This window comes from Corythoichthys intestinalis, chromosome 3, assembly GCF_030265065.1.
Source record: "Corythoichthys intestinalis isolate RoL2023-P3 chromosome 3, ASM3026506v1, whole genome shotgun sequence".
Lineage (NCBI taxonomy): Eukaryota > Metazoa > Chordata > Actinopteri > Syngnathiformes > Syngnathidae > Corythoichthys > Corythoichthys intestinalis.
In genome coordinates this window covers 26,583,643-26,605,790 of record NC_080397.1, presented here as the reverse complement: position 1 = coordinate 26,605,790, position 22,148 = coordinate 26,583,643, and the positions used below count along the sequence as shown (strand labels likewise).

The 22,148-nt window shown below is 40.7% G+C and overlaps 2 protein-coding genes across 7 annotated transcripts in view; one reads left to right on the top strand and one right to left on the bottom strand.

The window, feature by feature from the left end:
* Positions 1 to 929: 929 nt before the first annotated feature.
* Positions 930 to 16,858, bottom strand: wdr31 (WD repeat domain 31). Of its 6 annotated transcripts, XR_009062699.1 has the most exons (12): positions 14,772 to 15,029; positions 13,495 to 13,557; positions 10,192 to 10,327; positions 9,970 to 10,044; positions 9,747 to 9,891; positions 6,962 to 7,062; positions 6,828 to 6,895; positions 5,835 to 5,976; positions 5,507 to 5,675; positions 4,391 to 4,558; positions 3,308 to 3,367; positions 930 to 2,473 (listed from the first exon to the last, which is right to left on the bottom strand). XR_009062699.1 is itself a non-coding variant. In XM_057831366.1 (11 exons), the coding sequence occupies exons 2-10, from the start codon at positions 13,539 to 13,541 to the stop codon at positions 4,392 to 4,394; spliced, it is 1,050 nt and encodes a 349-aa protein (XP_057687349.1). In that variant the 5' UTR covers positions 13,542 to 13,557; positions 16,712 to 16,858; the 3' UTR covers positions 930 to 2,473; position 4,391. The 6 variants fall into 6 exon arrangements, 5 of the variants coding, with proteins under 5 accessions (XP_057687349.1, XP_057687350.1, XP_057687351.1 ...); XM_057831366.1 differs by lacking the exons at positions 3,308 to 3,367; positions 14,772 to 15,029 and adding an exon at positions 16,712 to 16,858; XM_057831367.1 differs by lacking the exons at positions 3,308 to 3,367; positions 14,772 to 15,029 and adding an exon at positions 16,244 to 16,566.
* A 2,840-nt stretch (positions 16,859 to 19,698) lies between these two features.
* Positions 19,699 to 22,148, top strand: part of LOC130913170 (guanine nucleotide-binding protein G(q) subunit alpha) — a 31,171-nt gene continuing 28,721 nt past the window's right edge. Inside the window, exon 1 of the mRNA XM_057831539.1 lies at positions 19,699 to 20,615. Within this exon, the coding sequence (XP_057687522.1) occupies positions 20,480 to 20,615 (136 nt within the window). The 5' untranslated portion in view covers positions 19,699 to 20,479. The remainder of the gene's footprint in view (positions 20,616 to 22,148) is intronic.

Sequence of the window (22,148 nt, the reverse complement as noted above, 5' to 3'; positions counted from 1 at the left end):
AGAAAAATCCAACCTTCAATACAAGTGCATTTATTCGGTGGGGAAAAAATCCCACATAAATACTTATTTGACATCAAATAATGTGTGTCACAATTATTAGCACTTAATACTTTGTACAACCCCCTTTTGCCAACAAAACAAGGTCTGGGGACTGAGATGGCCATGGGAGGAGCTTGATTTTGTGTCTGGTGAACCATTTCTGTGTAGATTTGGCCATATGTTTAGGGTCATTGTCTTGCTGAAAGACGACCCATCATCAGCTTTCGGGCAGAGGGCAACCGATTTTGATTTAAAATGACCTGGTATTTCAAAGCATTCATGATGCCATGCACCTTAACAAGGTTCCCAGGGCCTTTGGAAGCAAAACAGCCCCACAGCATCACTGACCCACCCCCATACTTCACAGTGGGTATGAGGTGCTTTTCAGCATGCGCATCTTTTGTGGCACGCCAGACCCACTTAGAGTGTTTGGTTCCAAAAAGCTCAATCTTGGTCTCATCTGACCAAAGCACATGGTCCCAGTTGAAGCCTGGGACCGTTTCGCTTCCAAAGGCCCTGGGAACCTTGTTAGGGTGCATGGCATCATGAATGCTTTGAAATACCAGGACATTTTAAATCAAAATCTGTTGCCCGAAAGCTGAAAATGGGTCGTCACTGGGTCTTTCAGCAAGACAATGACCCTAAACATATGGCCAAACCTACACAGAAATGGTTCACCAGACACAAAATCAAGCTCCTCCGATGGCCATCTCAGTCCCCAGACCTTGTTTTGTTGGCAGAAGGGGATTGTACAAAGTATTAACACCAGGGGTGCTAATAATTGTGACACACATTATTTGATGTCAAATAATTATTTCTTTATGTGGGATTTTTTTCCCCACTGAATAAATGCACTTGTATTGAAGGTTGGATTTTTCTTTTTTTCCCATTAAGGTCCCATATTATTTGAATTTTTTAAAAAAAATTATTAGAAGCTAAAAAACATCTTAACCAGGGGTGCCAATAATTATGGACCGCAATGTATGTACTTTCGGCTTTTAAAAGTTGCACCATAAGGTCTTGCTGCCCTATTAGTCATCCTCTTTCTCATCATGCTACAGTAACACGACATTGCTCTCCCAGTAGTCAGAATCTTTCACATCATGCTTCAGTAATGCGATTCTGATCTCCTATTGGCCTATTGTTGATGACGTTTCAATTTGGGTGTCGCAGTATGATGACGTGCACTGGTGCAAACCTCCTTGAGGTTATGCCCCCATCAGTCGCAAATTTATGAAAAATAAATGATTTGTGCTACGTTAGAGCCTATCTGTGCTGTAAAAAGTTTTGTTTGTGCTATCGCTTTTGAGGTATTTACAATTCTTTTCTAGGTTAATTTGAGGTCAACCAGCCCCTCATTTTTAAATCTGCTAAAAATGGTGTCAATCGTTTGTGCTGCAAAATTCTTTTGTTTAATTTGTATTGATGACTTCACCCAGCCCCCTCATCTACGGCAGAACGGAACCGCAATGGTGCTGTTTGTGCTACGTTTGTGCTTTAAAGCATTTTGTTTGTACTGTTACGGTTTTGAAATTATTACAAATAATGTTTTTTTTTAGGTCATCTAGAGGCCAAACAATCCAATTGACGCGGAAATTTGTTCATTTGTATTTAGTTGTACAAGTTTATGCCGATTTTAATCCATTGTATGAGGTGCTGGGTGAAATATTAATTCACCTTCAAATATGAATTTTCTATATTTTCATTTTGGTTTTTGTTTGAGAATTTTGTCATTTTAGCTGTATTTTTACAATTTAATTTTCTAGATTTTGTTTTTTGTTTTTTTATCAATACTACTTTTTATGTATTAATGTATTTCTCCCAATGCTTTATGTATATACGTGAACTCTTTGGCTGCCATTGACGGCGTTAGACGTCTAATCCATTTGAAGAGCACATTAACATTCATTCATTCGCTGCCACTCTGGATTGGACGTCTACTAGAGTGAAAAACCAGTGACAAACTCATTTCAATTTACAACAGAAGGACAACTGGAGGCCACATGATTGAAATATCCAGCTTCGTCAATGGCACTGAAAGAGTTAATACACAAAAAAATTAATAACGGCAGCTTTATTTTGCATTTGCAATAGTCTTTACAATCTAGATGTGTCGTTATAACAACACATTTCTATTTAAAAAAATAAAATGCATAGGTAGTTCTGCAGCTTCATTTTAAAAACATGTTGATCTTCAAAAAAAACATCAATTGGAAAGTATTCCAAACAAGTCTTGAGGTTACATTCTACAAAAATATTCTATTTGGCTCCAGTGCAATGACAAAGCATTTTAAAAAGTTTCTACGACAAATCCACGAAAATGGGCCACTGGTTCACAATGCTTGATTCAAGGTCGACATTCAGCCTACCATAATGGACGGGCGACCAATCCAGGATGTCTGTAGTCCTGGATAGGCTCCAATTCAAAGTGATCCTGAAAGGAGTGTGCGTGGAAAAATGTGACTTCATGAAATCTACAAAACTCATTTAAATTATTTTTTCAGGGTTCATACGGGTCCTTGAAATCCTTGAAAATACTCATACTTTAATTTTGTGTTTTCAAGGTTTGAAAAGTGCTTGAATTTTCCATTAGGTCCTTAAAAATGCTTGGTAGTGTTAGGCACCCAATATTTCTCAGCACTAACTCTTTTGAGCGACGACGTAACGCGGGACATCAAGGTAAAGCAACTTCAGAGCGAGCGTGCAGCAGCGATGAAGCAAATTTATAGGATTTTCATTAAATAATCTATATTTTTAGACAGGGTGTTGAAAAATATTTTGTGCCTCACACTTCCAAGCATTTTCAAGGACTTAAAAGCAAAATTCAAGCATTTTTCAAACTTTGAAAACACGACAGTAAACTCCAAGCATTTTTAATCATTTCAATGACCCGAGGAACCCTAACATTAAAACCTACCAACCAAACTAGAATAACAAAATTAAGTCGTAATATTACAAAATTTAAGTTGGAATATTACAGGTTATAAGTCACAATATTACAACAATTCAATCTTAATATTATTAATATGACAAAGCATCAGGGCTACGCAACGACAGGGAAAAAATAGGCTTCTGAGAATAGTCGTAAAATTACGACATTTAAGTTAAAGTTGTAATATTACGAAAATGTCCTTAACATCATGACACACACAGGAGGATGCCCACAGCGTAATAATATTGCAGCTTAAATATTAATAATACAGTGGTACTTCTACTTATGAACCTCTCTACAAAATACTATACAGTACTGTAAAAGATACATATGTACTTCCTGCTTTCTGCTTTTAAATGTCGCACCATAAGATCCTGCTGCCCTGTTGGTCATAATCTGTAGGGAAAATGAAATCGCTGGAGACACAATCACCTAGACAATAGTCTGCCACAAAGCCAACAACACCATTTTAATCCCGTGAAAGAAGAGGACATCGCCTCACTTCAAAGGTAAGTTTTTTTTTTTCCCTTTGTATTATGTTCTATTATCTACTTATTACAGGTATTAACGGTTAGGTTAGGTTAGGTTGTATGGAATGATTCAAATGTGTTTGTGGTGTTTTTTCCACGATTGTAAAATTTAATGTGACGTTTCAGTAGTACTTGGAATGGATTAGGGCAGGGGTATGCAACTCCGGTCCTCGAAAGCCCCTAAACAGCTTTTCCATGTCTCCCTCCTCCAACACACTTCACTCAAATAATCAGTCTCCTGCAGAGCATGCTGATGAGTGCATCATTTGATTTAGATGTAATAAAGGAGGGATACATGGAAAACAAGATAGATAGGGGCTCTCGAGGACCGGGGTTGGATACCCCTGGATTAGGGCATATACATGAAAAACGCACATCGACTAATGTAACTTTCAGGATACATGACTACTTCCAGAATCAATGTCGTAAGTAACCTTTACTTACGACATTGATTCTGGAAGTAGCCACTGTAATTGAGATTTAGGTCGTAAGAATGAAGTTGTAATATTACAACAAAAAAGCCAGTCGGAATACTATTATTATGTATGTAGTATTAGGGCCACACAAAAAAAGTACTGAAGTTGTAATATTATGAATATTAAGTAATAATATTACAAGAACAAAGTTGTAATATTACAAGACTTAAGTTGCAAAAATAAAGTTGTAATATCACAAGAAAAGTCAGTCGAAATATTACAACTGAGTGTTAGAGGCACACACAAAAAAAAGGTCTACAAGAATTCAGTCGTAACATTACGAGTTTTAAGTAACAATATTGCCAGAATATAGTCGTAATATCACGAGAATTTCATAGTAACACACAGTGTAATAATATTGTGACTTTATTACACGCAAAATTTTGTTGGACTTTAAAGGCAAAATTTAATACCTTAGAAGCGTGCGAGCACTCTAACGTCCAGGTTTCCACCTGTTGCTTGGAGAAGCTGGATGTGATGGAGTCCACTGTTGAAGCTGGCACACAGCACATTGGAGGTGTCGCTCGGTGCCAAAGATACCAGAGGACCGGCGCCATCTAGCGATAACGTGGCTAAACAGACTACAAGAGCAAAAAGAGGACTAAATTATTATTTGAATTAGGAAGGACTGCCAACGGTCATTCAATGAGTTTATCACAAGTGGCCCATTAGACAAGACTCTTCTCACTAAAAGTGTAATGGAATTTATATTTGTCCTGTATCGTCATGGTACGGGCATCACGTTTGGTGCACGCAGTCTGACGGCGAATTCGTTTGAGTTAAAGAAAAAAAAAAATCCATGTCAGAGTTAGTCCTCCTCCAGTCCAGGGGGCGGTAGAGGTAATGGGCCTAAACCAACAACCGATATTATGGGAAAAAGAAGGCAAACCAAAACAAAGAAGTTATCACTGATCATGACTAAGTTAGGTGGATGTACAGAGTGGGAACTATCAAATGCAGTATGACTAACACTTTATATTTTCAAATCAGGAAATGTTTATTTTGCTCTTGGCTGGAGTTATTGAAACAGTATTTTAAGAGATGTTTTTTGAGTTTTGGAACAATTTGTACTTTTTATTTTAGCCAATATAAAGATATCTCTTATGAGGGTGTGTATGTATACTGTTAATGGTTTACAATTAACTATCCGTCTAATCCAACATTAATCTTATTTAATTCAAAAATAAATAAATAAAAGTTACCAAAGCTGGCGAGTGCGACCTGACTTTTACTGTTACTTCAGTCGATTTCTACAAAAAAGGATGTGTTGTCTATTTTTGCACATAAACTGTGAATTAAAAACCATTAGGGCAGTAAAAACATATTCACAATGTTTTTTCTATTTATTTTGCACTTTAAGAGGTGCTTTTTAGTTTTAGCCAATAGAACAAACTTTGTTCAATTGCTGCGTAAAAAAGTCGTTTTCCTTGTTGTACCGAGCAAACCCCTACCGAACCGTGACCCCTGTACTGAGGTACGTACTGAAGCATGAGTTGTGTGTACCATTACATGCCTACTTCTCACCATACCTGCAGAATTCTGGTCCCACACTTTCACAGAGCTGTCATGTGAGGACGTGGCCACCAGAGCGACGCCGCTTCCGCTCGGTGGCGAGGGCAAGAAGACGCAACACGCAGTGGTCTGCAGGTGGCCGCGGTACTCCACCACCTTGCAACCCGGTTGACGCAGGTCCCATAGCTGCCAAAATATCAAATATCAGGTCTACCATCACGAAATTAATTAAAGCTTGTAATGTTCCAAATCGATTCTTTTAAAATGCTCACTAGACTACATATGAGCCGGGGAAATTTGGGCAGCCATTTTGTTTTGTTCAAAGCAAACTGAAATGAATCTCACAGTGGCCTCACAGCCTTGGCCTCCAAAACCATTGCTGCTGGACACCAGGTAGTTTCCATTGTCAGAAACGTCACAGTGGGTCTGAATGTATTGCTTGGCCGGAAATGTGTTGGTCACCTGCCATGAACGGCTGTCCCACACCCTGTGCAAGCAATTTAAATGTATTTAGCAATAAATTTTGTTTTAAAAACAAAAAAAAAAGATGACAATCTTGCTTTTTATATATATTTTCTAAATTTTATTTGAATTAAAATACATTTGATACCTCAAGATACGATAGCTTTGGTTAAAAAAAAAAAATCCTTTTTACGAAAAATTTTCGACCCTTTTTCGCTTCATTTTATGACAAGCTATTCATCATACGAAAGATAACATGTACTGTAATGGATAATTGCTGTTCGCAGCAACACAATAATGTAACTACATTTGACTATAAATATTTATACACACCACAATGCTCATGTATATAAAACAAAAGGTAACTTGCAAAGCACAGAGAGATGAAATAGCAAGCAATAGCTGCCAAAGCTTGCTCATCTTTTAGTAGTCCGTGTTTGCTATGAGCTCTAGTAGTCATGTGATAACGTCTGTAGAATGAGCTCGAACCTAACAAACTAGTTATGCCCCATATTGGTGTTTAAGTGTATCAAAGACAATCAGAGGACATGACTGCAAATTTGATGTACTGTACTTAGTGATTAGTAGAGCTTGTGCAGCTGTGCACGCAAACGATCCCACATCTCACAATTCTACAGTTTTAAAGTGCCAATGTCAAAACAAAGGCATGTGACAGGACAATATGAATGAGCTACAACGTGCCTGTCAGCCAGAAAAAGCCAGCTGGCCTTATTGGACCCTCTGACCTAAACAGTCAAGAGAAAGAGTGCTGTACTTCACCTGGCATGTGTTACGCAATTGTGTCAAGTATATCAAACTTAATCTCCGACGACAGTGGCTGCTTTGAATAGTTATAGTAGCAAAACCTGTCTGTACCGTACGGTTTTGTCCTCTGACGTCTGGACAACCGCAGAGCTGCCTGGCACCCAGCACACATGAGTCACCTGTGCAGAGAAAGGCATCCATCACAGCCCCTGCGGATGCTTCATAACGGAGCTCATTGTTCTCACCAGGTTTCTGGAAATGTTGCGTCTCTGCTCACATTTGGCTGATTCAATGTCCCACAGACACATGCAGTTGTCGCGGGAGCCCGTGCACAGTTTGCGGCCATCTAAAGTGTGTCAGTTTGGTGGCATGTCAAACAAGAGTAGGGACACAAAAAAAGCTTCGCTCCAATCTTAAATTAGATTAAATGCAGTCAGTAAGATCTATTAATAACATTTTTACATCCCTTTTGCTATTTGATGGTCCATATTTACTTCAAAAGACTGCTAAGGAGATGTAATACATGAATGAATCTAGTCTATATCACTGGGGAACAACTTGAAAAATAAATCCTGAATTAGATTTTTAAAACTAAAATTGGTATGCTTGTTCCAAAATTGCAGTGTTTTTTTTTTTTCCGAGCACGTCGTTTTTTTTCTCAACAGCTTACCTGCTTTCTCTGTTATAACTACTTCAACATAATTAGCCGTATTCTTTGTAAAAACATAAGTGTTAAATAAAAAATGCAGTCATGTGTTGTTTTTTGTGTGTGTAGTTTTAAGCCTTTGTAGGGCAAGTGACTATTTTTGGTCATTTAAAAAACTTTGCCCCATAAATACTTGGCATCCATATACAGTGGGTCAACCACCAAATGTGCAAGTTCTCCTACTTGAAAAGATGACAGAGGCCTGTAATTGTCAACATGGGTAAACCTCAACCATGAGAGACAGAATGTGGAAAAAAAAACAGAAAATCACATTGTTTGATTTTTAAAGAATTAATTTTCAAATTAGAGTGGAGAACAAGCAAGATTTCTGGCTGTTAAAGAGGTCTAACTTCTAACGAGGTCTAACGAAGCTCCACTCGTTACCTGTATTAATGGCACCTGTTTTAACTCATTATCGGTATAAAAGACACCTGTCCACAACCTCAGTCAGTCACACTCCAAACTCCACTATGGCAAATAAGTATTTAGTCAACCACCAATTGTGCAAGTTCTCCTACTTGAAAAGATTACAGAGGCCTGTAATTGTCAACATGGGTAAATCTCAACCATGAGAGACAGAATATGGAAAAAAAAAAAAACAGAAAACCACATTGTTTGATTTTTAAAGAATTAATTTTCAAATTAGAGTGGAGAACAAGCAAGATTTCTGGCTGTCAAAGTGGTCTAACTTCTAACGAGGTCTAACGAAGCTCCACTCGTTACCTGTATTAATGGCACCTGTTTTAACTCATTATCGGTATAAAAGACACCTGTCCACAACCTCAGTCAGTCACACTCCAAACTCCACTAAGGCCAAGATCAAAGAGCTGTCGAAGGACTCCAGAGACAAAATTGTAGACCTGCACCAGGCTGGGTAGACTAAATCTGCAATAGATAAAACGCTTGGTGTAAAGAAATCAACTGTGGGAGCAATTATTAGAAAATGGAAGACATACAAGACCGCTGATAATCTCCCTCGATCTGGGGCTCCATTCAAGATCTCACCCCGTGGCGTCAAAATGATAACAAGAACGGTGAGCAAAAATCCCAGAACCACACGGGGGGACCTAATGAATGACCTACAGAGAGCTAGGACTACAGTAACAAAGGCTACTATCAGTAACACAATGCGCCGCCAGGGACTGAAATCCTGCACTGCCAGACGTGTCCCCCTGCCGAAGCCAGTCCACGTCCAGGCCCGTCTGCGGTCCGCTAAAGAGCATTTGGATGATCCAGAAGAAGACTGGGAGAATGTGTTATGGTCAGATGAAACCAAAATAGAACTTTTTCCTAGAAACACAGGTTCTCGTGTTTGGAGGAGAAAGAATACTGAAGTGCATCCGAAGAACACCATACCCACTGTGAAGCATGGGGGTGGAAATATCATGCTTTGGGGCTGTTTTTCTGCAAAGGGACCAGGACTACTGATCTGTGTAAAGGGAAGAATGAATGGGGCCATGTATCGAGAGATTTTGAGTGAAAATCTCCTTCCTTTAGCAAGGGCATTGAAGATGAGACGTGGCTGGGTCTTTCAGCATGACAATAATCCCAAACATATAGCCAGGGCAACAAAGGAGTGGCTTCGTAAGAAGCATTTCAAGGTCCTGGAGTGGCCTAGCCAGTCGCCAGATCTGAACCCCATAAAAAATGTGTGGAGGGAGTTGGAAGTCCGTGTTGCCCAACAACAGCCCCAAAACATCACTGCTATAGAGGAGATCTGCATGGAGGAATGGGCCAAAATACCAGCAACAGTGTGTGAAAAGCTTGTGAAGAGTTACAGAAAACGTTTGGTCTCCGTTATTGCCAACAAAGGGTACATAACAAAGTATTGAGATGAACTTTTGGTATTGACCAAATACTTATTTTCCACCATGATTTGCAAATAAATTCTTTAAAAATCAAACAATGTGATTTTCGGGGGGGAGGGTTCCACATTCTGTCTCTCATGGTTGAGGTTTACCCATGTTGACAATTACAGGCCTCTCTAATATTTTCAAGTGGGAGAACTTGCACAATTAGTGGTTGACTAAGTACTTATTTGCCCCACTGTACATGAACAGCACATTTTGAGTCATGTATTGTATAACTCTACATTGTCTGTGTTAACATTTGACCAAAAATAGCCAGTACAGATATATAAGTAAGTACTGTATGAGTACTATATTTTTCAAGAAAATGTTGGATCCTATAGTTCAAAACACTTGGTAGGAAAAAAAAAAAGATTTTGCATTCCGCACCAAAAAATTAGCTACAAACAATTGTCAGACCTGACATTAAAAATTGTATTCCTCCGTGTGTTCTATGATTGTACTGAATGTTTGTACCAGGACTGACGGCAAGCCCGTTGACCACTAACTGGTGGCCGCAGAACTCCTGAATGGCCTCGTCGCCCTGGTTCAGGTCCCACATGAGAACCGTCTTGTCTCGCGAGGCGCTGAATATCCACGTGCTTCCCGGATAACACGCTACCTAATTGAATAAAACACTTTTTGTGAGTGTGATCGAAATCAAACAATTTCCAGCCTACCCACGCAGTTTGAATGTTACCTTGGTAACCTCTCTGTTGTGACCCTGGAAAGACTGACACATGTGGCCTTGTTTCCAATCATACACCACCACCACCTATATAGTGAAAACACATTGGCTGGCGGTGAATGATAACATTAAAGTGTCACTGACTATACACATATACACGATACACGTCCAATCCATTTGGGCTGCTCTCAACAGATTGGACGCCGCCAGTGAGTTCACGATTGAGTCTTATACCTGGTCAGAGCCTCCAGAAACGCAAAGATCAGCACTGAGGTTGGTGACTGTGTTGATAGAGCCACGATGGGCCGGTTCATATTGAACCACAAGACTGTCCGATATGTTAGACGCTGCCTTTTCAGGCTCCGAGGCCCTAAACATGAGAAGCAAAGTATGACAAATGCAATGGTGGAGAAACCATTTCAGCATTTATTTAAAGGTGTACTTAATTGTTTTACATTATTTTTCATAACATTTTACCAGGTCGGCATGATAATTTGCATTGAAAGTGCCAATTTAGTTGTTTGTTTTCTGGCTTCTCTGGAAAAATCCTCTTTCTCATTACTATGCAGCTGACTGGAGCTAATTCACATACGCTTTGCTATAATTGGCCTTCAGTGGAGGAAGTGTGTCGTAACGCCAAAGCTTGTGGGCAATGAGTGTGTAGTGATGGACATCAAATTCAAATGTATTTATATAGCCCTTTACAAAAACCTGAGAGGTCCTCAAAGTGCTTTACAAAAATATATACTAGTATTTCTTTGATACCTCAAAATACTTCCAAACAGCAGACATGTTGGCTGTGAGCCAGTAGTGTTAGTGAGACCGCATCAGCCAGTGTGTTGCTTCTCGCCATGTTTTGATTACATCATCACAAGAGGACTAAGGTTCTTCACACTATTCGGTGGTAAACTATCGGTCTTCAGAACCAAAAACCAGTATTGTAATTTTAGCTATTTTTGGCCGATACTTTCCAGCGCCGAATTTTTGGTCACATCTCTGATGAAAAACCAGGCTACCCAAGTCAGGAGAAAAAGCTATTCTAAATAAGTGGGTCTTAAACCAACATTTAAAAGTCCTAGATTGGTGATTGTGTGGATGTCGGGGCAAGCTATTCAACAGCATTGGGTTTGCGGAGACGCACCCTTCAAGCTTCTGAAAGATGACACCGAGCTTCGCTATTTATTTATATAAAAATAAAATATTCACTCATTTTACACTTCTAGCTTCAACAGCATTCCGTGTTCGGAGACATCAGTTCAAATTATCAATGAAAATCAAATGTATCAACCCATGGGGGTCTGGATTTGCACTTGCTCCTCAGACTGTCCAGGAGCTCAGTGATGCCAGATCTGGGAGGCGATCCCTCAGGAGAACATCCGCCACCTCATCAGGAGCATGCTCAGGCTCAGCCTCATTTTGACTTGTTTAAAGGACATTACATGAAAGTTGGATCAGCCTGTAGTGTGTTTTTCCACTTTAATGTTGAGTATAACTCCAAATCCGGCTCTCCGTGGATTGATACATTTTGACTTCCATGGATAATTTTTGTATGACTTTGTTGTCAGCACATTCAACTATGGAAAGAACCAAGTATTTAATAAAAAGTTTTCATTCATTCAGATTTAAAACGTGTTACGTTAGTGTTCCCTTTATTGTTTTCAGCAATGTATATATGTGTGTATATACAGTATATATATACTATAATAATTTACTGAGGTTCATAAGTATTTGTACCCCTGAGATAATCAGTGTTAATACTTCGTGCAGAAGCCTTTGTTTGGAATTACAGAGGTCAGACGCTTCCGTAGTTCTTCAAGTTTTCGCATATGGAAACGGAGTTTGGCCCATTCCTCCACACAGATCTTCTCTAGATCTGTCAGGTTTCGGGGCTGTCGTTGAGAAACACGCTGTTTCAGCTCCATCCAAAGATTTTCTATTGGATTGAGGTCTGGTGACTGGCTAGGCCACTCCAGAACGTTAATATGCTTTTTACGCAGCCACTCCTTGGCTTGGCTGTTTGCTTCGGATCATTGTCATGTTGGAAGATCCAGCCACGACTCATCTTCAAGTCTCTGACTGAGGGAAGGAGGTTGTTGCTCAAAATCTGACAATACATTTCACAATTCATCCTCTGCTTTATACAGTAGTCATCCTGTCCCCTTTGCTGAAAAGCAGCCCTAAAGCATGAGGTTCCCAGCCCATATTTCTCAGTGAGGATGGTGCTCCTGGGATTGCACTCATCCTTCTTTTTCCTCCACACGCGACAAGTAAGGTTTGCACCAAAATGTTCTACTTTGGTCTCATCTGACCACATGACTTTCTCCCATGACCCCTCTGCATCATTCAGATGGTCCCTGGCAGACTTCAGACGGGCCTTCACGTTACTGGCTTCAACAGGGGAACCTTCTGAGCAATGCATGATTTTAACCATTGCACCGTAGCGTTCTACTGACAGTAGCCTTTGAAACTGTGCATCCAGCTCTCTTCAGGTCATTGACCAGCTCCTGCCATGTAGTTCTAGGCTGAGCCCTCACTTTTTTCACCATGAGTGATGCCCCACGAGGAGAGATTTTACATGGAGCCCCATTCCCAGGTAGATTATCAGTCATGTTTAGCCTTTTCCATTTTCTAACAATTGCTACAACTGTTGATTTATTCTCACCAAGCTGCTTTCCAATTGTCCCACAGCATTTTCCAGCTTTGTAGAGCTCAATATTTTTTTCTCTGGTGTCTTTCAAAGCTCTCTGGTCCTGCCCATGCTAGCAGTTGGATTATGACTGACTGTGGGGTGCACAGATGACAATAATGAGCTCAAACGGGTGGTGAGTGGATGGTTACTCATGGGTAAAGGTAGACTTTTTTTAAGGTAGACTGACAACTCTTTGAGTGTCATAATTATTGCTGATTCTCAGGGGTACAAATACTTATGAACCCCAGTAAATTACAAATAAAAATCATACAATGTGATTTCTGGATTTTTTTTTAGATTACGTCTCTATGAGTGGAAATGCATCTATGATTGAAATTTCAGCTCTATACCTATTTTCTAAGTGGGTGAACTTGCAAAATCACAAGGAGTGCAAATACTTCTGCTCCTCACTGTATAAATAGAAAACATTTTCATAGAAAAACATTTAATATTATGAACAAATAAAGTAAAATAAAATAAACTTACACACTTAAAATCCAATGACAGCCTCAATGGCATGTTTCTATGGAAGATAGAGTGGAACCCAACAAGGGGGGATTACCTACTGTGGTATCATTTCAAATTGTTTTTATGGAGTACATTTTGGCAGCCCATCGCGGGCCCCTTTTATTCACGGGACACCAAGCAACTGCCTGGCTTGCCTGTCCACTAGCCCCGCGTCTGAATATTTATCTATGGCTGAATGTTGTTTGGAGTTTTTTCTAGGTCAAGTCACAGCATATCTGAAGCTTGCTTGTGAAAACAACAACCACGTCAAGGCTCCTCACTCCATAAACTCAAAACTAGGGCATAGGTAAGTCATCATATTTGGATAGAGCACGTATTACCTGTACAGCTCGGACCGCTTCCGAAACCTGCTCTGGAGCTTGCCCATGTCTGCGTCAAGAAACCTGCAACAATATTTATAACTATGTGATGCCACAAATGATTATTTGATAGTTGATTAATCACTGATTGTTTTTGTGATTAGTTGTCTAATCCAGGGGTGTCAAATGTACAGCCCGCGGGCCAGAAGCAGCCCGCCAGGAATCCAATTTGGCCCACAGGGTTGTTATGTCTGACAGACACCTTGTCGCTCATTTATACTATACATTGGCGCTTTAAAACTGGAGGTTTGTTATTTTTATGATCAAGTGCGTGCACTACTTCACTTGGCCTACTTTTTTGTCCGCAGTCATACAGTATTTATTGATTCACCGCCTCCCAGTCAAAATGGACCCCTAGCAATGTCAATGGCTGCCAATGAGTTAACAAGGAAGTGACCCAATATGCTCCAAAACCAACAGGAAGTGACCTGTAATCAACAGGAAGTTAGAAGGAGAATGTTATTTTACGCTGATCTTTGTGCATTGAAAGCAAAGGCTATGCACTGAGGTACTGTACATTGAACAGGGATGTTCCCGAGCCGATCATGTGATTGTAAATAGGGCCCCATCGGTTGTTGTTGTTTTGGTTTTTTTTTTTGTTTTGTTTTTTTTTTGTTGAGGAACGGGCTCAGGTAAAATAGATCAGGTCTTAAAATGTACATTTATTTTTAAGTAATAACTCATTGGCTGTCATTGAAGGTGATGCATGCATTAGGTTATAATTCAGTATATTTTTTTAATCTGACATTATAAACACTTGCTCAGTACGTGGGTATTCTCTTCACCAAATGCTTTTTTACTTAGTATTTTTTGGGGTTGACTACCTTTACTTGAGCAATATTATTATGAAGTAGTGCTACTCTTACTAAGTTTTTGGCTACTCTGCCCAGTCACCAATTTTATATTTGAGGGCTGAAAGCACAAATGGGGGAGAGAAAATATATTTACGACAGAAGTTTTGAAAAGTTTTTGGCAGTGTTAAAAGAATTATAGCGCTGTTAGCTATGCATTAGGTGAGGTTAAATCACCCGTCAGACATACAGCCAAGCGCACACAGCTCAAATCTTAGCTTCTTAAGCAATTCAATCCTATTACCGTCGCAAGGAATTAGAAAAAACCGACTGCCTACTTATTAACCGCTATGCTTATAACGAGATAAAACAAATTTTTAAAAAAAGAATGATTAGGTTTCGAGGAATGGAAGTGGTGAATATGCATACTTTTGTGTGTGCGTGTACCTGCCAGTCCTCCCAGGAATCGTCCCAACGCGACTACTAGCTGCCTACCATGTTAACTAATCTTTTACGGTCACGTTCGGCGATCTGACGGCATTAAAACCCAGTCGAGTCTTCGTCCGAAGAGCACCAAACGGTTGCCAAAAAACTGCCATGGTACTTTGAAAAATAATGATTACAAAAACGACTAGCTGGAAGTAATACTAGGAAGTTTTCCTACGAAAAGAGGCGGAGACCGAGATGGAGAGAACGACGCTTTCTCCGTAGCTAAGCAAAAAGGACGGGGTCACGTGACTGAGAGTCGGTCGCCGTAGCAACAGCCCCGCCTCTTGGGAGAAACTACTCCTGTTTGGATTCAAGCATTAGATATAATCTCCTAAGTAGATGTTTGATGCGCAACTATGGGCCAACCGGGACGAGCACCATCACTTGTTGGCCATTTTGCATCGTGGCCGCTTGCTAAATACAACATACTTAATGATGCGTGTACATTGAATTAGCCATAAATTGCTAGTTTTTCAACCGATTTTCAAACCATCTGAGTTTTCGTTAACGAGCAGTAAATTATTTTCTCACTTCAAAATAGTTTTAACTTTTTCTTCCAAGACCCAGTTCGAATCATAGACACGATGATATGGATTAAGAAGCAACCTATTTTTAAATGCGTAAAATTTCAACGAGTGAAGTGTATGCAAGTGGAGGAAATCACAGACCTTATGTCTGCTATAATCGAGCCCGCCATAAGAGGCCACTGACGCAAAATGGCCACCAGATACTTATGCCGGCAACTCCGCCTTTAGACATATGGCTGTGTAAGTATGATTCAAAGGGGTCTTCCTATGATTTATTAATTTAATTAATGGTGGGTCCGTGTCATTCATGCTCTTTGCATGTAATTTCATTTTTTTATCATCTGCGCCACTCTACAAATCACTGAAAGTACGTTGGCATTAGCTAACAGCTAGGCAAGACTTGCATGCAGAAGCATCGTGAAGGTACCTCAGGTAGCAGAGAGGATTCAGAAGAAACTTTGGGCTAGCAACATTTCTGTTGTATTTTGTAGTCTCCCTTTAAATTTGGGGATTTTAGTTTGGAATGAACGTTTGGGATTATTTTAGGTTAGAAGGTATTTGAAATATTAAAAAAATACTTATAGTTCCCAAGATGGTCTTAATGAGGTGAACATTTAAATATGAAATCAGGGAGATAGGAAATCACCATTTTGGTTAAACACAAAGGTTTTCTGTCTGCATTCAATGAGAGAATTGCTCTTGCAAGAGGCACCAATCAGAGGATTTTATATTATAAGTTAAACAATGGCTCAAAACAATGACTCAATAATCAAAGCGGTTGATTAGTTAGATAATCAATTACTTAGTGATAGAATAAGTGATTCGATAATACACCCCTGACTGGGTCAGTTTCCATGTAGTGAAATATGACTGATATAAATGGCTCATTAGATCGTGACTGACCTGTAGCTTGGCGCGTCTCTTTGGGGAACTTGTTAATTGTCCTTCATTACAGACTCACAGGTTGATTTTAGTCCCACAGCTACAAATCTGGGACGAGCAGAGACGCCACCCAGCCCCCCTTCAACATTAATTTAACATAACGTTCTAATCGTGTCAAAAATATACTTGTGACTTTAAAATGTGTGCTGGATGCAATTAAGCTGACTGAGCATGTCCCCGTTTAAAGACTCTAAAATTGGCCAAGTTCCAATCACGACAGCTCGATACTCAACGTGCGACGACCTCAATTCTCACTTGCGCTAAGTGGCCCATCTACGGATTAAGAAATGGTACCAAGTACATTATAGCCGAAAGTCAATGTTGCCCATAATAAAATTCAAGTACAGGTTTTGCTTGTATTATGACAAGCAGCCACTGACGCTATGTTGCATGCAGTACTTTACGATGCTGTGAAGTTTTGAACCTTACCCCCTCAGGACACCTATTATGCCATTTGATTGTGAAAGGAGACATTTTCGAGTCGCGCCAAAAGATGGAGATGTTTATGTGGTGTGTGTCGGTTATTGATGATTTTTCCCATTGCACTTTAGACCAGGGGTGCCCAAGTCCGGTCCTTGAGAGCCCCTATCCAGCTTGTTCTTCTTCCTTTAACACACCTGAATCAAATGATCAGCTCATCAGCAAGCTCTGCAGGAGCCTGATAATGATCTTGATTATATGAGTCAGGTGTGTTGGAGGAGGGAGAAATGGGAAAAAAGCTGGATAGGGGCTCTCAAGGACTGGACTTGGGCACCCCTGCCTTAGACATATGGGAAAACCCATTAAAAAGACATGAGACTGAATTTGGGAATGAACGAATTAGTTTATCTCTAGTGGACCTTCAATCCATTTGAACCAGAAGGGCTGGCAGTGATGTGATTCGGATGTCTATTGATTGGACGTCTATTGCCACAAATGGCAGCCAGTGAGTTAGGGAGACAATTAGAACAAAAGACAAAGCTCAAATAAAGTTTTTCTTAAGTTAAATATAGAATGTAATATAGAACAGAATTAATGTCATAAAGTGCCAAATTTAACTCAAAAATTGTCTTTATCTGTCACTCATATGTGCTTTCAGCCCCTAAGTGTAAAATATATCTACACAAAGAAACAAACTCTATGGAATAATGTTTGAGTAACTGATTGCATGGAGTTGAAAAGTAACGAGTTACATTTACTCTTTACTATAACTAAGTAGTTTTATGTGTATTTCTTTTAAATTAGTAACTTTACTTCTGGCGGCACGGCCGAAAAGTGGTTAGCACATCCACCTCACAGTTCTGAGATTGTTGGTTGTACCTGTATGGAGTTTGCATGTCCTCCCCGTTCCTGCGGGTACTCCTGTTTCCTCCCACATCCCAAAAACATGCTTGGTAGGCTGATTGAACACTCCAAATTGTGCATGAATGGTTCTTTGTCTCTTAGGGCCTTGTGACTGGTTGGCAACCAGTTCAGGATGTACCCTGTCCATTGTTGGCTGGGATTGGGTCCAGCACCCCAGCGACCCATGTGAGGATAAGCAATTCAGAAGATTAATGAATTTTACTTCTACTGAAGTATTTTGGAGGTTTAGGTGTTGAGTACAGGACCTGATCTCATTCATTTATGATAATCATCAGTGGATAGTCATGATAATACACGAATAATAATCACTCCACCACCTTTAATAACCTGTAGGAAGGAGTAAGAGCAGAGGAGCAAAGAGGACGACAGGGTAGAGACCCCTACTGGAAAGGTGAGTAGGACAGTAATGATTAGAAATTGGAGAAAGCCAAGAAGATGATTATAATAGAAAACATGCACACACATACACCCACCCACCCCCTACACACACATATACAGTAGAGCCCAAAATTTTGGACACAACTTCTCATTCGTGCGTTTTCTTTATTTTCATGACTATTTACATTGTAAATTCTCACTGAACGTAATAAAACTATGAATGAACATGTGTGGAATTATGTACGTACCTAGCAAAAAATGGTGAAATAACTAAAAATGTATATTGAAAGTAGCCACCCTTTGCTCTGATTACTTTTTTGCACAGTGTTGCGATTATCTTGATGAGCTTCATAAAGGAGTCACCTAAAAGAGTTTTTTACTTCACAGGCTAACCCTAAGCCCGCCCTGTTCTTTAAACCTAGTGACGCCCCTGGTCTGGGACATCCTGCAAGTGAAAATGGGTCAATGTAAATCTGAGCATAATTAAAGTACTGTAATTCACTTGAAAATGGTAGGGTCATTTCCAGTGGTGTTACCAAGGATGCCAGGTGTGGGTGGGCATTAGTCTTTCCGGGGGGGGGCAAACTACAATGCTCAAGTGGGTCGAAATCCAGCGTAGGGCTACTGCACCTTAAAACATGTTTTGTTTTCTCCTTGAGATAACTGTTGTTGTGATTTGGTCTAAACAAATAAAAGTTTATTTAATTTATTTGACTTTGAACACATCCATAACTGAACAGTATGGACATGCAGGTGACAATGTTTTTTAGGTAACCTATTGTGGTTCCTGTTTTATTATCAATATTATAGCCATTCTTTGTTCCGCAGCCTCTTTGAGCTCAATTTGACCCCCTTAGAATGCTTCAAAATGCACCAAAATCAGCAGGCAGGTCAAGACAGGTGCAATCTTTAATACTGTGTAAAGACAAATTCCAAACACACTATGTAGCACCCCCTAGCAGTCATTCTTTGTCCCGCCGACGCTTTGAGTTTGAGCCCTACTTTGACCCCCTCAGAATGCTTCAAAACTCGCCAAACTCAACAGCCAGGTGAACACTGGTGAAAACAGTGTTTTTTTTTTTTTTTTTTTTTTTTTTAATAATAAGAAATATACATAAATGTGTGTCACCCCCCCTCCCCCTCCGCTAACGCCCCTGGTCAATTCTATCCTTACAACTCAAGGGAAGACAATCTGATTTACATATATAACTGAACTCATTATAAATTGCAAATAATGTTGCTTAAAAGTTGGGAACAATTTGAGCATCCTGAAATGTTGGTAGTGTTATGTCCCTACCGTCCCTATGCAAACCTACGCCCCTACTTGAGTAAAATTTAATCAGTGTAACACTACTTGGACTTGAGCAGTTCTGGTACTTTTTGCACCCATGGTGATGTAAAATTTCCTTTTTGGGAAGAACAAAATATAATTAATCTTATTTTTAATCTTTTGCGATAAAAATATCGTCATTCATAAAATCGATTTATCGCCCAAGCCTAAAAAGCCTTAAGTGCACGGTCTACACAATAATATAGGCCACTTTGTTGGCTCCTCCATTCACATTTTATGTTGCGGCGCTTCTATGGAGGCGGGGCGGGGGGGGGGGGATTGGCCGAATCAAGCCCATGAGTGGCGCTCGTTGGCCGCACCACGCCCCCTGCCTTCCCACCCCCTCCCCGGCTGGATGTGGAGGCCGACGTCACGGAGATTCGCAGCCGAGGAGGAGTGGACCATTGACGGCCTCTGTCATAAAAACACACCAAGATCACCCTGGTGGGGAACGGGGAAAAAAACAAGGCCACCGGACTCAACAGGCCGCAGTTTTCACCCTCCTGTCGGAGCCATGGAGACCGCGGGGCTTTGCCACGAGCTTTCGCCGACATTCTCTGTCATTTCAGGGCGTTTGTGAGCAAGCGTGTGGTCGTAGCCCCCTTTTTTGCCTAGCGGATTTGAAGTGAAAGTCCGCCATATTTTGCCTTACCACGCCCGGGGAGTGGAGCCACCGGGAAGAATAAGGAAAGGCAGGGAAAATAGAGCCACGGCGGTGGGTATGTTCGTGCGTCTCTCCCGGTGCCCACCTAGTTGAAGACGGGGGATTTTTTTTTAGGAAGGAAGGAGTGGCGAGGGTGGAGAAAGGAGGTATCGGTGGTGCGGATGGCGACGCTTAACGAGAACCCTCTGAGGATGTGTCTCGCACGGATCTAAACACCCGGAGACTGCCGCGCAGAATACAGCAATTAAGACGGCATTTAGGTGTGTGGGCAAAAAAATTGGGGTGGTGGAGGTGGAGGAAGAAGAAGAAGGCGGGGTGGTCTCTTAGTCGAAAATCCCGATTTCCCACTCCTCCGTCATTTGCAGGCCGCTACATGAGCGCCTTCCCCGGCCTGCTCGTCCTCCTCGCAGCGGCCTCTCGGGGACCAAATCCTTAGGACTCGTTGACCGTAGCGAATTGAAACGAGACGAGCGATAAAAGAATGACCCTGGAATCCATCATGGCGTGTTGCCTCAGCGAGGAGGCGAAAGAAGCCCGGCGGATCAACGACGAGATCGAGAGGCAGCTCCGCCGGGACAAGAGAGACGCGCGGCGGGAGCTTAAACTGTTGCTGCTCGGTAAGTTGCTCGGAGGAGCGGGGAATGGTATGGGAGCCCATTTTCGACCTTTCACTTTTTCACATTCCGTCAAGTAGCTACGTGCTTTGTGAGGTTTTATCAATGGGTGCTTCCACCTGTGGCGAGTTGCGTAGGAGTCCAGTGCACAGATTGACAGGTCTACCATTCCACAATATCTATCTGAATTTACACATACGTACAAATACGCTCTTGATCGGGGAAAAAAACATACATTTGTGCACTCTATTTTAGGCACTCGTTGACACCTGTGCGCTTCTGGTTAATAGGATTGGGCACCTCTGGGCACTTCCCAATACGATTTGCGATACACTGCTCAGGATAACAATTGTCTCACAACAATTATTGATACACAGGAAATCAATCTTTGATCTTCTACCATACAACTATTTAATATGAAAACTATCTAAATGGAAAAATGAAGTTTATTTCATGCAGCTCAGTCAAACTTTTATCTTCCTCTCAGACAAGGACAATATTTCAGTGCGACATATGAGTAAATACAAACGGCAACACTAAATGATTTCAACATCCTTGTAAACAAATGAGGTTCTTTCATAATGCATTGCCTGCCGTTGACAGCGGGAGACAACTGGGAGGACTGGCTTTGAATGCTCATGTTTGAGTGTCATTGATTGTGCTGGACTGGGAGGGGCGAATGACCATTTGTTCCCAGTCCAGATGAATTGGACGTCTATCCATATATGTTTTATACTACAAAACATCGCAACACAGGTGGAAGCATAAGTAAACAGTAAATACCGTCCTGATAGTTTTGTTGCAAACCCAACTCTTAAAATAGCTTCATGCATGAGTACAGTATAGGAACATTTTACATTTGGATGTTTTTTTCCCCCCATAATACATTGCCATAGCCTTGCAAGCAAGACGTTACTTCAAGATTCATTGATTGATCATGCAGTACACTCTTGCAAATCTCAACTGTCCAACCACTTGCCCGATCATCTGATGTTCTAGCCAATCAGGAGAAAGTTGCAGGAACTAAAGACGTGACCAAGAGGCAAATATCATCTGAAATACAGTGTCGCCGTGCTTTTTGTTTTCTGAATGGGAAACAATGTTTTTGCTCTTCCGCGAACAGATATGTCATACTTTGGCTTTATGTGCATTAGTCGCCTTCGGACGGCGAGCCAATCAGGGGAAAGAGGCACGAGCTGCAGGAATTGACTAGCTGCTTGAATCAATGGCGGAATGCCAAGATGTTTTTGTAGATGGGTAAATTTCCCAAGTTTTGTCTGAAATACACTTCATTTACTCAATAAAAGAGGAGCAAAGAACATCACTAAAGCTTTTTATGACAGGAAATGTTTTCGCAAGTGTGACGAGAGCCATCATCCAATCAGCAGACATAAATATTTTTTTGAAGGCTCCTTCCATGAAACAGGTCTTGATTGGATCTTTCCCAGATTGATAGGTGGAATATATTCAAAGTGGATATGAAACAATAAATCTGGCTTGCCAGGTTAACATTTAACCTCGGGCCATACACATTAA